The sequence below is a fragment of the Desmodus rotundus genome, chromosome 4 (assembly GCF_022682495.2).
Source record: "Desmodus rotundus isolate HL8 chromosome 4, HLdesRot8A.1, whole genome shotgun sequence".
In the NCBI taxonomy this organism is placed as follows: Eukaryota; Metazoa; Chordata; class Mammalia; order Chiroptera; family Phyllostomidae; genus Desmodus; species Desmodus rotundus.
The window spans coordinates 177,903,848-177,915,685 of NC_071390.1; the positions used below are offsets into that span (position 1 = coordinate 177,903,848).

Consider the following 11,838-nt stretch of genomic DNA (forward strand, 5'->3'; position numbering starts at 1 on the left):
TCTCTGGGGACAGAGAGTACAAATCGCCAGAGCGATGGACAGCGGGCTTCCCAAAGCAGCAGAGACTCGGGGGCATCTCTGGGCCTGGCCCCTCCCTCCCGGGTCCCTGTCCTCAGAGGGCGGATGGGGCCCAGGGTGAGAGGCTGTGAAGATGTTGGATGAGGTTCTCCCATCAGTCCCATCAGGAGGCCAGGAGGTGGGTCTCCCGACCCGAGTCTTCTTCTGGTTCCTGGGGGAGATGGGCACAGGGCTCCCGCTGTGGGGAGTGGGTGAGTGGAGGGCGCAGACGCCCCGCCCCGGCCAGCAGCTGGAAGGGGGGAGGGGGGTACTTAGGCTTCGGAGGCTGTGCAGCTGAGCAGCTGTGTTTGCCTCTCTGAGACTCCAGCCGATGTCTAAGCTGTGGCCCAGCCCCTTGGGCTCCTACGGGCACACGGCAAGTCCTAAAAAGTCCTCCGGAGAAATGTTTTCTGCCGATTTCCCCAGAAACGGAAAGAGCAGCGGGCTCGGGGTCTGGAGCCCTGTGTGAGTACCAGCTCTGCCTCTTTTTGGCCCGGTCGTCTTTGGCAGAGCACTGAGCCTCTCTCCCTGGCTCTGTGTTAAATAACAAAGTGTAGCTCCGCTCTCTGCAGGGAGAAATGGTGGGAAACAGGCACTAACTAAATACTACTTGTGTCTTGTAGTGGAGGCGATTTTGGTTATTCCCTGGAGTGAAACGGCTATCCTAACCTTTTAAACTCTGGAATATTTGAAATGCAGAATGACTGACAAGTACCAGGGACCCACCGCTCAGATTCAGTAAATGCTAACATTTTTTCATCCACGCTTGTTTTTTAAAAGTCCAGTGTGGCTGCCGGAGTTGCGGCCCTATTCCCCTCCCATTGCCGCCTCCTGGGCCCTGCTCCCGCGAAGCACCTAGTCTCAGAAGGTGCTGGGTTTCCAACCCATCTTCCTGTGCTTCTGAGAAGTCCCCTCCCCCCACCTTGCTGCACAAAGCCTGTTTGTTTCCAGTCGGTCGGGGGCAAGGGAGAGGGCCCCAGGGTGGTGAGAGGCTGCCTAGTGGCGACAGGGAGAGGCCAGGCACCACGGGGGCGCAAAGGCCTCTGGGCCCCAAAGGCTCCTGGTCGTGCTCAAGGGGGGCCTTTCGGAGAGACACTCAGCCTAGCGGCCGCCCAGCCCGCAGAGGCGAGTCAGGTGGTCGCCCTTCCTCGGGATGAGATTCACCTGCTCGTCCAGGACGTGGCTCTCCCGGAAGTCCCAGAGCCGAGGGTCCGCACGGGCAGAACCAGGGCCCGCAGGTCCACGAGGGTTGCGTCAGGCTCTTCTCCAGGACCACGGCGGCCCCACGGCGTCCTGAGAGTCACCCCCTCATCCTGGGACGGCCTCTGCATGCGCTGGAAGAAGACGCGGCCACCAAGCTGGCTTTGCATCTTCAAGAGACGCTCCTGCTGGCCTCGCCCACGCCCTCCGGGGCCATGCATGTCCTGGCCGTGGACACAGAAGCCCAGAGAGAGGTAGAGGCGGGGGCCCGCAGATGCAGGGCGACTCCGCTGTTCGCGGGGCCTCCACCGCGGTGGAAGAATTCTGACGAACTTGGGAGCTCGAGGCTGCTCGGCAATGAGAGTCAGGCCCAAAAGCACTGTTGGCTGGTCTCGGAGGCGGAGGACGGGTGAGGTGGCTCCGAAGGTGGTGAGTGGAACGGAGGCTGGAAAAGGTTGAAGCGAGAGACAGATCTGAGGGACTGCGGAGGATTCTGCCCCACGAAGTTTTTGAAAGCTCTGAAAATGTGCAGATACCGCAAGGGGCTGATCGCGGTGTGACTCGTTTTCTTAGCGGACAAGGGCTGTGAGAGCAGGCGCCCGGCTCATCCCTTTAACGGCCGTGTAGTATCTCACGCACCGAGCGCAGCAGGTTTTCACTCGCCGGGAGACTTCTAGGGGGCTGCTTTTTCTCTTCCTGTTTCCGGTACAGCCGGTGAGCAGGCGAGGGCGAGCACCCTTGTCCCCACGTCCTGCAGTGGTCCGCCTGAGACGCATGCGCAGAAATGAAATCGAGCCGCGAAACGTTAAGAAACGGCGGGCGAACAGTCGGTATCAGTTTACACTTCCGGCAGCCGCACGAGGTCCCCCTCCTGCGCCTCCGCTCCAACCCAGGCGTTAGGGGGCTCTGTGTTTCCTCTGCTGGTGGCTTTAAAAACGCCAGGCGTTGCGCTGTTTGCGGCTGCTCCCTGGTTGCTAGAAAGTTCCGCGTCTTCCCCTGCATTCAAACGCTCCTTAGGGATTCTCCTTCCAGGTTAGGAAGTCCAAGTCCTGGCACTTTTCTATCTTCCTTACTGACTTGTGGGCAGTTTGGATACAAATCGTTGGCAGTGAAGGCATGCGTTTTCCAATCCATGAGCGTGTTTCTTTCGCTTTGTTTACTGTGTCTTTTAAAATGTTACGCTGTATTTATTAATGTTTTTCATTCTTGGATCCTGTCTTTGGATCCTGTTTAAGAATTCTTCCCTGATCCTAATAACACAACGGTCTTCTGCCATGCGTTCTTCCAAATATTTGAAAATACGGCTTTACTCAGACCTGCCACCGTTCTGGAATTCGTTTCTGTGTGCGGTGTCACCGAGAGAGCGGATTTCCATCTTTTCTAGGGGGACAGCCGGTCGTCCTGGCGCGGTCGGGTGTGGTGTCTGCTGTTTTTCCGGGGCTTTGTCACGTGTGCTCAGAAACTCGCCCCATTTCCGTTTCCGTGGGTCTGTTTCTGGGCCCCTGTTCTGAGCCACTGGGTTCTCGTGATCCCTGCGTGGATACCCCAGCGCCGTGATTTCTGGAACTACAGAACAAGTCCCTATGCCTGCTGGGAGATCCCCTTCCCCCGAGTCGTCTTTTTCAAAATTCACTGATTTTTTATTGTTTTCTATAAATTTTAGGCTCAGCATATCAAGACCATCCTGCTGGGATGTTCACTGGATGTACTGAATTTATGTTATTTTCAGACTCATAAACATAGCTTGTCTTTTTATTTATATAGGGCCTTTTTATGTCCTTTATTAAAGTTTTACAATAATTTGCTCTATAAAGTTGGTACACATAATTTCTCATATTTATTTCCAGATACCTTATAGTTTTTGCCGCTATTATAAATGAGATTGGTTTTTAAATAGCTTTTGTAATTAACCTTTGATGTTTTATGTGAATGCTATTCGGTTTAATTTTTGTTTATTAAATGTAGACTAAATAATATTATGTATTGTCCTAAAGACTGATGCAATATTGATCTGTCACCCAGTTTAAGGAAAAACCATGCTACTCTTTTTCCAAGTGCTCCGTATTGCCCACCTCTAACTACCTCTTCCTCCGCTCCTCAGGGGGGTATCTTCTGTCCTGAACATAGTTTTCAGCATTTTATTGAATATATATATATATCTTCACCCAGGGGTATGTTTTATTGATTTTAGAGGCAGAGGAAGGGGGGTGGGGAGAGAAACAGAGAGAGAGAGAAACATCAATGTGAGAGAGAAACACCCACCAGGAATCGAACCTGCAACCTTTTGGTGTACAGGACAATGCTCCAACCAACCGAGCCACCCAGCCAGGCACCCCCAAAATATATTTTATGCTTTGCCTGTTTGTTTTCCTTTACAGAAATGGAGTGGTTCCGAATGCCCTCTGCTCCTCAATGTGAGGCACTGAGGTTCGGCCACGTGATTCCTTGTCGTAAGTCTAGTTTACTTATCCGCTCCTTCCCTGGCGGACTTTAGGGTTGTTGGCAGTAATTTGCTGTTAGTGAAACATCCTGTCTTGAACACCCATAGATGTATTTGCTGGGGTACAAGTGCAGGCATTTCTCTGGAGTATGTTCTAGTGCTGAAATGGCTGGGCCACGGGACATAAACCCCTTGAGATTTACGAGGTCACGCCACATCCTGTCCCAAGTTTTCACGCCGCCAGCAGCATTATGTCAGGTACCACGTGTCCTAACGCTTGAGATTGTCAGACGTGCAACTATTAGGCATGTTTATGGTAGAAGGGTATTTCGTTGGAGCTTCACTCCTAAATCTAGAAATGGAGACAAACTGTGCGAACCCACCCGTTCCCCAAGGTCGGCATAAGAACTAAAGTTAGCAAGGGGAGAATAGACTTGAAAAGAGTTTGGAAATTGCACAGCTCTCCACGTACTTACGATGTTATCACCATCGATAAATTGAGCGTGTCTTGGAGCTTCAGTGCAGGGTGTCGGAGCTCAGCCCCCACCCCTGCCCTGCTGGAGCTGGACGGTTTCGAGACCCAGAACGCCTGCAGAACTCCGGGCCGGGGGAGGGCACCCACTGCTGTGACAGCCACCGCAGCCTGAGCTGTCTTCTGAGGGAGGCACAGCTTCTGAGCTCACGGACCTGGGTTGGTGCTGCAGCCCCAGGACCAGGAGGACGTGAATGAAAAAGTAGCAACTCCAGAGTGCACCTCCTTCTCTTTCTGGGACGGCCAGAAAATTCTTGAAAAAAGATGTAGAGCTGCATTTTAGGAACGTGACTGCAAATGTTTTAAAAATGCATGTCCAGGATGCAAATAATTCCCGGGACCCCCCCCCCCACCCCCCCTGTGTGAAGGAATGTAAACAGTTGTGACGGCTGCCTGGGCTGCTTTCTGCAGAGCTGTGCTCTGTCTTTCTATTTTTCCCTCCTTCTCCTCCAACACTTCCTCGATCTCAGGGCAGGTCCCTGCTCTGTCCCTGAGCTCTGGACCTGACCACCTACAGACCTGGACGCTGTGCAAATGCAGGCGGCACTTTCCCATTGTTAGCCCTTTCGCAAACCGGCCAGGCCTGCGCCGTGAGGATTTGGCCTGAGTGATGCTCAGCTGGTTTAAACCTCCGCTGGGGGGCGGGGGTGGGTGAAGGCGTCAGGATGATCCAATTTCTGCAGCCGGTGCTCCACGCCAGCCGGCTGACAACAGAGCTTTCAGCTGTACGCCGGGAGCAAAGCTCCGGGCTTTGTGCACCCCTGGCTGCTGGCTGTGGCCGGGAGGGTCGTGTTTCATGGTCAGAGCATGGGGACAGTGAACACCCACGAGATGTGTGTGTGCGTTACTGAGGCTTCGACGTTGCCCAAACCAGCAAGAGTCAGCAGTCCCTGGACACAGGAAGCAGGCCTCCGAAGCTCCGAGCATAGGATGTGTGCAAACAGTGTGCACTTTAAGAAGGAGGGGCACGGACCCCCTGGAACCGCAAGACCTTAACTGCTGATGTTAGTAGTCTTCCCAGTCAGTCGTGTCCAGTATCCATAAACACCCACAATGTAGTGACTGAGCACCTCCTGAGGTCAGGCGCGGCACCAGGTGCAGGTACAAAGATGTGGTCCCTGCCTTCCAGGGCTCGCCGTCTTGTGCGGGAGACACACCAGGCGAGCAAACAAACACGTGACCTGGTGGCCAAGTGCTGTGTGTCAGGGGTGCTTTGCAGAGACTGGCAGGGGTGGGGGGGCAGGTAAACGGGGAATCGCAGACCAAGGTGCAAAGGTACATTTCATTCAGGGTGGAAGCCATAGGTCAGCAGGCGGGTGTTGGAAACAGTGTTCTGCTGTTGGAAGGAAGCTGGATAGATGGGAGGGGGCAACAGGGGACACCGTTTGTGGCGCCTGGTTCCAGCCGCCTGAGGAGCCCGACACAGCAGTGCTGGGGCTTGCGCTTCTGCACAGACTATGAAAACCTAGTGGGGCTTCCTCATAAATCATCGGAGAGGCCGGAGACCTCTCAGGTCAAGGAGGAAAAGTGTGGCCCGTATGTATGGAAGGGAGGGAAAGACACAAACCGTACGTCACATGTGACGGATTTTCAACAATCCACTTACTTAACTGAGATGTTTCTGTAGGTTTCCTGAATTAAACAGGCTGCTTCACCGGCAGAGAACCAGCGTGGGGCCCTGGGAAAAGCATGGGCTTCAGCGCCCTCCAGTTCAACCCACTTACCGGCCGGCGACCTTTGGTGAGTCACGTAATCTACGTGAGCCTCGGTCTGCTGCAATGCCTGTCCCCAGGTTTGTTACAAGGACTAAGCAGACTGACGTTTGCAGTGAGTACCAGGGACCGTACTGCCCGTGGGCACCACGCAGAGTCCAGGATGTTCCCCAACCTAAATCAGAGCATCTCCCAATGCGGGAAGGACAGACACTCGCGCAGTGAGAGGAAGCAGACCCAGAACTGCCGGCGCCCGGTGGAGAAAGGGAGGAAGGGCGCCCTGCAGACAGCAGGTAAGATAAGCACGACACACCTTGGACACGAACAGCAGGACACGGGGTTCTTGCTGTACCGATCATCTTTATTGGCTCTTCATCCCCTTTCAATGAAAGGGTGGTTCCCTTGGCGCCGTGTAATTACAGACCTTGTGAATACATCTTATAGGCAGCCTGTTTCCTTAAAAAGGAAAGGGAAGCTTGTGGTGGGAGAGGGCAGGAAACAAGTTTGGTTAAACGTAAGCCGGTTCCTATCGAGAAAGGACAGCGGTGCCGCTGCTGCATTCGAAGGGCACTCCGCACACAGCCTTCGGCTTGTTCCCTAGCTTGTCGTTCAGCAGCAGGAAGCGGGTGTGCGCTTTTCTTAGTGGTCAGCTCAGCCTGCTGGCTCGTGTATCTAAGCGTCCCAGTGAGACAAGCGAAGGGGGATGGAAGCAAGGCTCTAGCTATGCTCAAGGGGAGTCCTGGGGCCGGGGCACAAGCCCTGCTTCCCAGAAGGGGGAGAGACATGTGACAGTTTGAGATGCTACAGTAAACAGGGAGACCTGAGGGGACTTTGGCTATGGCCCACTGCGCTGGGCTGCCGACGTCATTCTGTCCCCTTGGGTCCTCGCTCTGGCCTGGGCTGCCTTAGCTGTGACGGTCGGGCAGGACCGTGGTCACTGGCATTGGGTACTCCAAGGCGCCACAGTCGTCGGTCAGGAACACCAGGTCCTGGAAAAGGCATGCTGTGAGCCGGCTGCCACCGGGGGTGGCTGCAGAGCCCAGGCACGAATGCTGGACTCCTGGCTGTCCTCAAAGGCTGTTCCTTTGGGTGGCAACTTCCCATCCCTTACTCTCCCAAGGAGAGATGGTCCTGTCTTCACGTTCCCACTGAGTCTCGTGTGCTCTTTATCACTTACTGAGTTCACACATATGTTGATTGACCAGATGGATAGATGGGGAGGGAGGGAATGAATGATGACCCTTAATTACTGAGCGACAGCTCTGGGCCAGGCAGTGGGGCACCATGAAGAATGGCCAGAGCTCACCTGCAAATGCTTTAGAGTAAGAACACCACTTGCAGACTGTGTTATTTATGTCTCCTTCCTATCTCCACTGCCCCCATCCCCAACCCACAGACCAAGGGAGAAAGGAAGGAGGGGGGAAATGGGTGTGGGGAGCAAATGCCTACCACGTCTTTGACGTGGGAACAGATACATTATAACTGAACCGCTGACTGTTAAAGTTGCCCAAGGACATAACCGTGGGCCAGCGCGCTGCTGGGAACTCTGTGTTAGTCCCCCTTCTGGGTTCTCAGGTCCAGGGAGTTACCACAGTGCCACCCAACACACACGGTCAGGGTGCACTGTTATTATCCTCCCAGTGGCCCCGAGACAGTCACTATCTGTCCCCAGCTCACAAATGAGGGAACTGTGGCTCAGAGAGGTGAAGGGACATGCTGTCGGTGAAGCGGGAAGACAAAGACCGCAGCTCAGGTGTGTCTGAGGCCCAAGCCAGTGCCTGCCCACGTCTTAGCTAGTGCTAACTTCCTGCTGCCTCTGCCTCTGGCCCCTCTTCTACCTGCCATGAGCACACCTGAGGACTCTGCACAAAGCCTCCTCTGACTCTGGAAGGGGATCGGGGAGTTCTCACATCTGGTGGCCCCCTGCCCCGACCACAGCCCCGCCTGGTTCCCCAGAGTCTGGGTCAAATGGTTAGCACGTGGGCCTGGTGTTGTCCCTGCCTCAGCATGGAGCTTCTGGAGGCAAGGTGCTTGTCCTGAGTCCCCGCCACTTACCAAGGGCAACTGTGGTTGAGGAAGGGCTGTGTGAGCAGGAAGCACCCATCAACTTTCTCTCCCCACCTCCCCTCTTACCCTCCTGCAGAACGAGTTCATGATGGTGTAGAGTTTCCGCACTCTGTCCTTCAGGGTGTCCACCTGGGCCACTTTCCAGCACTGGGGGGTCGCCACAAAGTCCCGCAGCTTGGCCAACACACAGTAATTCTGGGAGTGGGGACAGGGGGTCTCATGGGGGACTCCAGTAGCCACAGGGACGGGAGCTAGGGGCTCCTGTGACCTTCATCCGAGACCCCCCCCATCACCTGTGCCTCCCCCAGGCAGGCAGACCCCTCTTACGTGTATATCCAGGTACAGCCTGGGCAGGTATCTCACACACGGCTCCTGCAGAAAGGGGTACACCCTGAGCCTGGGCTCAGAGGGCTCCTGGCCCACCCTGTGGCGGGTGGACCAGCCGCAGGTGCCCAGGGCTGTGAGGCCAACACGCGCAGGGCTCCCGTGTCCTGTGGCCACATTGCTCCAGAACCCAACGGTCGGAGTGCAGACATGGTGTCACTAACTATGAGTTAGGGGGCTGCCTTACACTATATGTAGCCACACCTGTAAATATACGTAAATATATCCACACCCACAAGTTCACACACGTACATGCATATACTAAAGAGTCTGTAACTGTAATCTAGGTGTAGCAATATTTAGAATATACTGCATTAATACCAAAGTGTGTATGCTTGTATACTTTGATACCACTGTATTTTACTCTTGGTGTAGGACTGAAGGCCAGAGACCCAGATTCTGGTCCCACGCTACCAGAGGGTTTTGTGGTGCCCTGACACCTTCTTTGGAATCCCCTGTGTGACCCGGGGCAGGTCTCCTTCTGCGTGACTCAGCGTCCCAGTTGTGAAATGAGAGAATGCATAGTCTCTCCTCTTCCGCCCGGCTCTGCAGTTGGGAGCCCACACACTCGTTGTACCGTTTAAATCAGAGTCCTTGAAAAGACATTTGCTCCGCACCCACAACCCCAAGGGGCCTGCGGGTGAGCTGCGGGGCACGAACGCGGCAGAAGGTAGCTGCAGAAGGGTGTTAGCTCGTGTGACGGCGCCACTTCAGTGTGGGAACTGCGGAGTGCTGTGCTGTTTGACCCAGTCCGCTCGTACACATGCACACACGTGTGCACACACCCACCTGCACTTGCACACGCACGCACACCCGCATGCACTTTGATACCTTTGTGCAGACCAGAACCTGAAATACTCCCCCCACGTGTCATGTCAGCAGTCACCTCTAGGGGGCAGAATGGCAAGTAATTCTTTGTCCTTTGTGCCTTTTCCAACCGTTCTACAAACTACCTGACTTTCGAAATCAGAAAAAAGTAAACATTATTTAACTTTTAAAAGAAAATACAAAGAAGGTGTTAGGGGACCATAAACTCCACATCTGAGAAACGTTACGTTTTGTTTGGACTGTTTACAAGTGGTAAAGGGACACTTAAATTTTACCCAGGTTTTTAATGGAGTTTAGAATCACGCGGCGCTCAGGAGGTCCGGGTTCTAGTCCTGAGTGGCCCTCAGTCTGCCTCTGAGGCAGCAGCTGCTACTCCTGGGGTCCCCCACCAGGCCCTGCTCTGCCTCCTGCACCTGCAGTCGCCCTTCGAACCCTCCCAGCTGCCTCGAGGGGTGGGCACTCGGCTGCCCGTGCTCACGGAGCAGGACCCTAGGATCAGGGGTTGAAATTTGCCCAGGTCCCGGGTCCCACAGCGGTGGGGGTGGAGCCCAGGTCTGGGAGTCACCCCCAGAGAGCCCGCTGGCCAGGGAAGAGAATTCATCAGCCAAACTCTGTTGGGAGGTTTTTTCTTCCATTTTCCACATCTCACAACAGATCCTCTGGTATTTGCTAGCAAGTTACAAGCAGAAATTGTGAAGTCTTGGATTATGTTTCTTTGTACTTAAGAGAAATTGCAAACCATTGGTCCCGTATTTAAAAGGATGGGAATAAAACAAAAATACCTTTAAGAGTAACAATGACCAGAAAAGAAAAAGTGCTTTCTTTTTTTTCTTGGTTCAAAAGCACGTTTTTGGGGACTGGGTCTGCACGGGCCCTCCTGGTCCGTGCAGGTAGAGGGGACTCACCGAGGGCTCGGTGGCCTGCAGGCTCTGGAAGTCCCGGGTGATCTGCCGGCTCAGGCCCAGCATCCTGGAGTAGCAGGTCGGGGGCGCAGGCCTTACGGCGGGGGGCCCGGCCAGGAGCAGCAGCAGCAGGGGCAGCAGCAAGGGCATCATGGCGCAGAGGGACCTCCTGCAGCCCCAGGCCAGCTGCCCCTTTAAGCAGCTGCTTGGGGGTGGTCCTCCACGCCTCCATTTCCTGTGGGGCCCAGCCAGGCCATGGAGTACGCCCACCTGGACACTGGATCCTTTCAGACCCTTGTGAGAGGAGGGGCTGCCTGGGGGTTGCTGGATGCCTGGAGGGTAAGCAGGGCGGTGCTCTGCACACTTCCAATACAAGCTTCAAGCTTCTCCCTGGTCAGGGGATTTGACTGAAGGGGCCCCCACAGATTGGGGGCGGGGGTGGGGGTAGAAGACAAGAGGGAGACCAAGATGGATGAGGGGGAGGTTCAGCCAAGGCCAGGAGTGGGCAGCCAGTCCCCTCACACTGGGGATCGGTTATAAAGCTGGCTGGTTTCCTTGAGCAGAGGTGGGGGAGGGAAAGGACCAGCAGTGATGGATTGAGTACCAGTGAACGGAGCTTGGGGTCATGCAGCTGGGTGTCCAAGTCCACCCCCCCACCCCCCACTGACCAGACGGGGACCCTCAGGCGGTCATCTACCGTCCGAGCAGCTGTGTCTGGGCATCTGGAAGGTGGGCTGGCACTGGCACCCATGGCGGGGGGTGGGTGATCACTCCCCCAGCTAGCCCACGTCAAGCGCCCGGCCCAGGCCCCACACAGAGCAGACCCCAAGGCCAGGCCAGCAGTTCCCCAAACACTCTGCTCTGTTACAGGGTGCCCTGCAGGCCGCTCTCCTGGGATGGGCACAATAAGTGGTCTCCTTAGATGCTCGATGGGACACATAGTTACTCACCTCTGGCGTTGACCTTGGCAGGTTTCCTAATGCTTCCCTCCCTCTCCCTGTCGGTGACATGGGGATGATGGGAGTCCCCAGCTCCGAATTCGTGGTGAGGAATAAGACTCTGAGCTAACGCCACTGGGCTAACGTCAGAGCTGATGTCACCGTCTCCAGTCCTACAGCTGTCCCTGCACCACGGGGGCCTCAGGAAACAGCCCCCTGTCCCAGGTGGGAAAACTGAGGCTCAGGCAGCTCCAGCAACTTGCCTAGAGTCACAAAGCTGGAGGCAAATGGGCCGATTGGAGCAGGACCTGCGGTTGGAGAGGAGTTTGGGCCTGTGGGCTGCCCAAGACTGTGGGGCCAGCAGGGAGAAGGAGCTGCTGTGAGAAGAGAGGAAGGTTCTCACTTAACCTGAGCGTCACTTAAGCCCCGGCACAGATGCATGAGCATCACTTAGATACCACATGTGCAGCAACTGCATGGCCAGCGCCTGAGCTCCCAGAAAGCCAGTGGAGTGGGTGGGGTGCTTCCCATTTCACAGAGGTGGAGAGCTAGGGTCAGGGCATAGGAAACTCCCTGAGATCACAAGGCTAAGGTGGAGACAGATGAAGCCCCAGGCCTGGGTCTGCCTGTCTCCAAGGCCTCTGTCACTGCCAGAGGGGCCGAAAGGGGTCCAGGCCAACCGCATATCCCAGAACAAAACAACCAAAGACGGGGACCAGAGGGATGAGTGAAAGGATCATGGTGGCCCTGGCACGGCGTGGCTCTGGGTCCGCCGCAG

The 11,838-nt window shown here is 55.4% G+C and overlaps 1 protein-coding gene across 1 annotated transcript; it reads right to left on the reverse strand.

Annotated features, from left to right (window-relative positions):
- Positions 1–6,281: 6,281 nt before the first annotated feature.
- On the reverse strand, positions 6,282–10,299 carry CYTL1 (cytokine like 1). The gene is made up of 4 exons (XM_024573532.4): positions 10,126–10,299; positions 8,336–8,380; positions 8,075–8,203; positions 6,282–6,930 (listed from the first exon to the last, which is right to left on the reverse strand). The coding sequence occupies exons 1-4, from the start codon at positions 10,273–10,275 to the stop codon at positions 6,847–6,849; spliced, it is 408 nt and encodes a 135-aa protein (XP_024429300.1). The 5' UTR covers positions 10,276–10,299; the 3' UTR covers positions 6,282–6,846.
- Positions 10,300–11,838: the final 1,539 nt, after the last annotated feature.

What these genes read in the sequence shown, in the direction of transcription:
- CYTL1 (XM_024573532.4), bottom strand. Translation starts at nt 10,275, where the DNA reads ATGATGCCCTTGCTGCTGCCCCTGCTGCTGCTGCTCCTGGCCGGGCCC. An exon ending in GGCTGTACCTGGATATACAC is followed by an intron (nt 8,204 to 8,335) that starts GTAAGAGGGGTC and finishes CCCCACTCCCAG; the next exon opens with AATTACTGTGTGTTGGCCAA. An exon ending in TGAACTCGTTCTGCAGGAGG is followed by an intron (nt 6,931 to 8,074) that starts GTAAGAGGGGAG and finishes TGCCTTTTCCAG; the next exon opens with GACCTGGTGTTCCTGACCGA.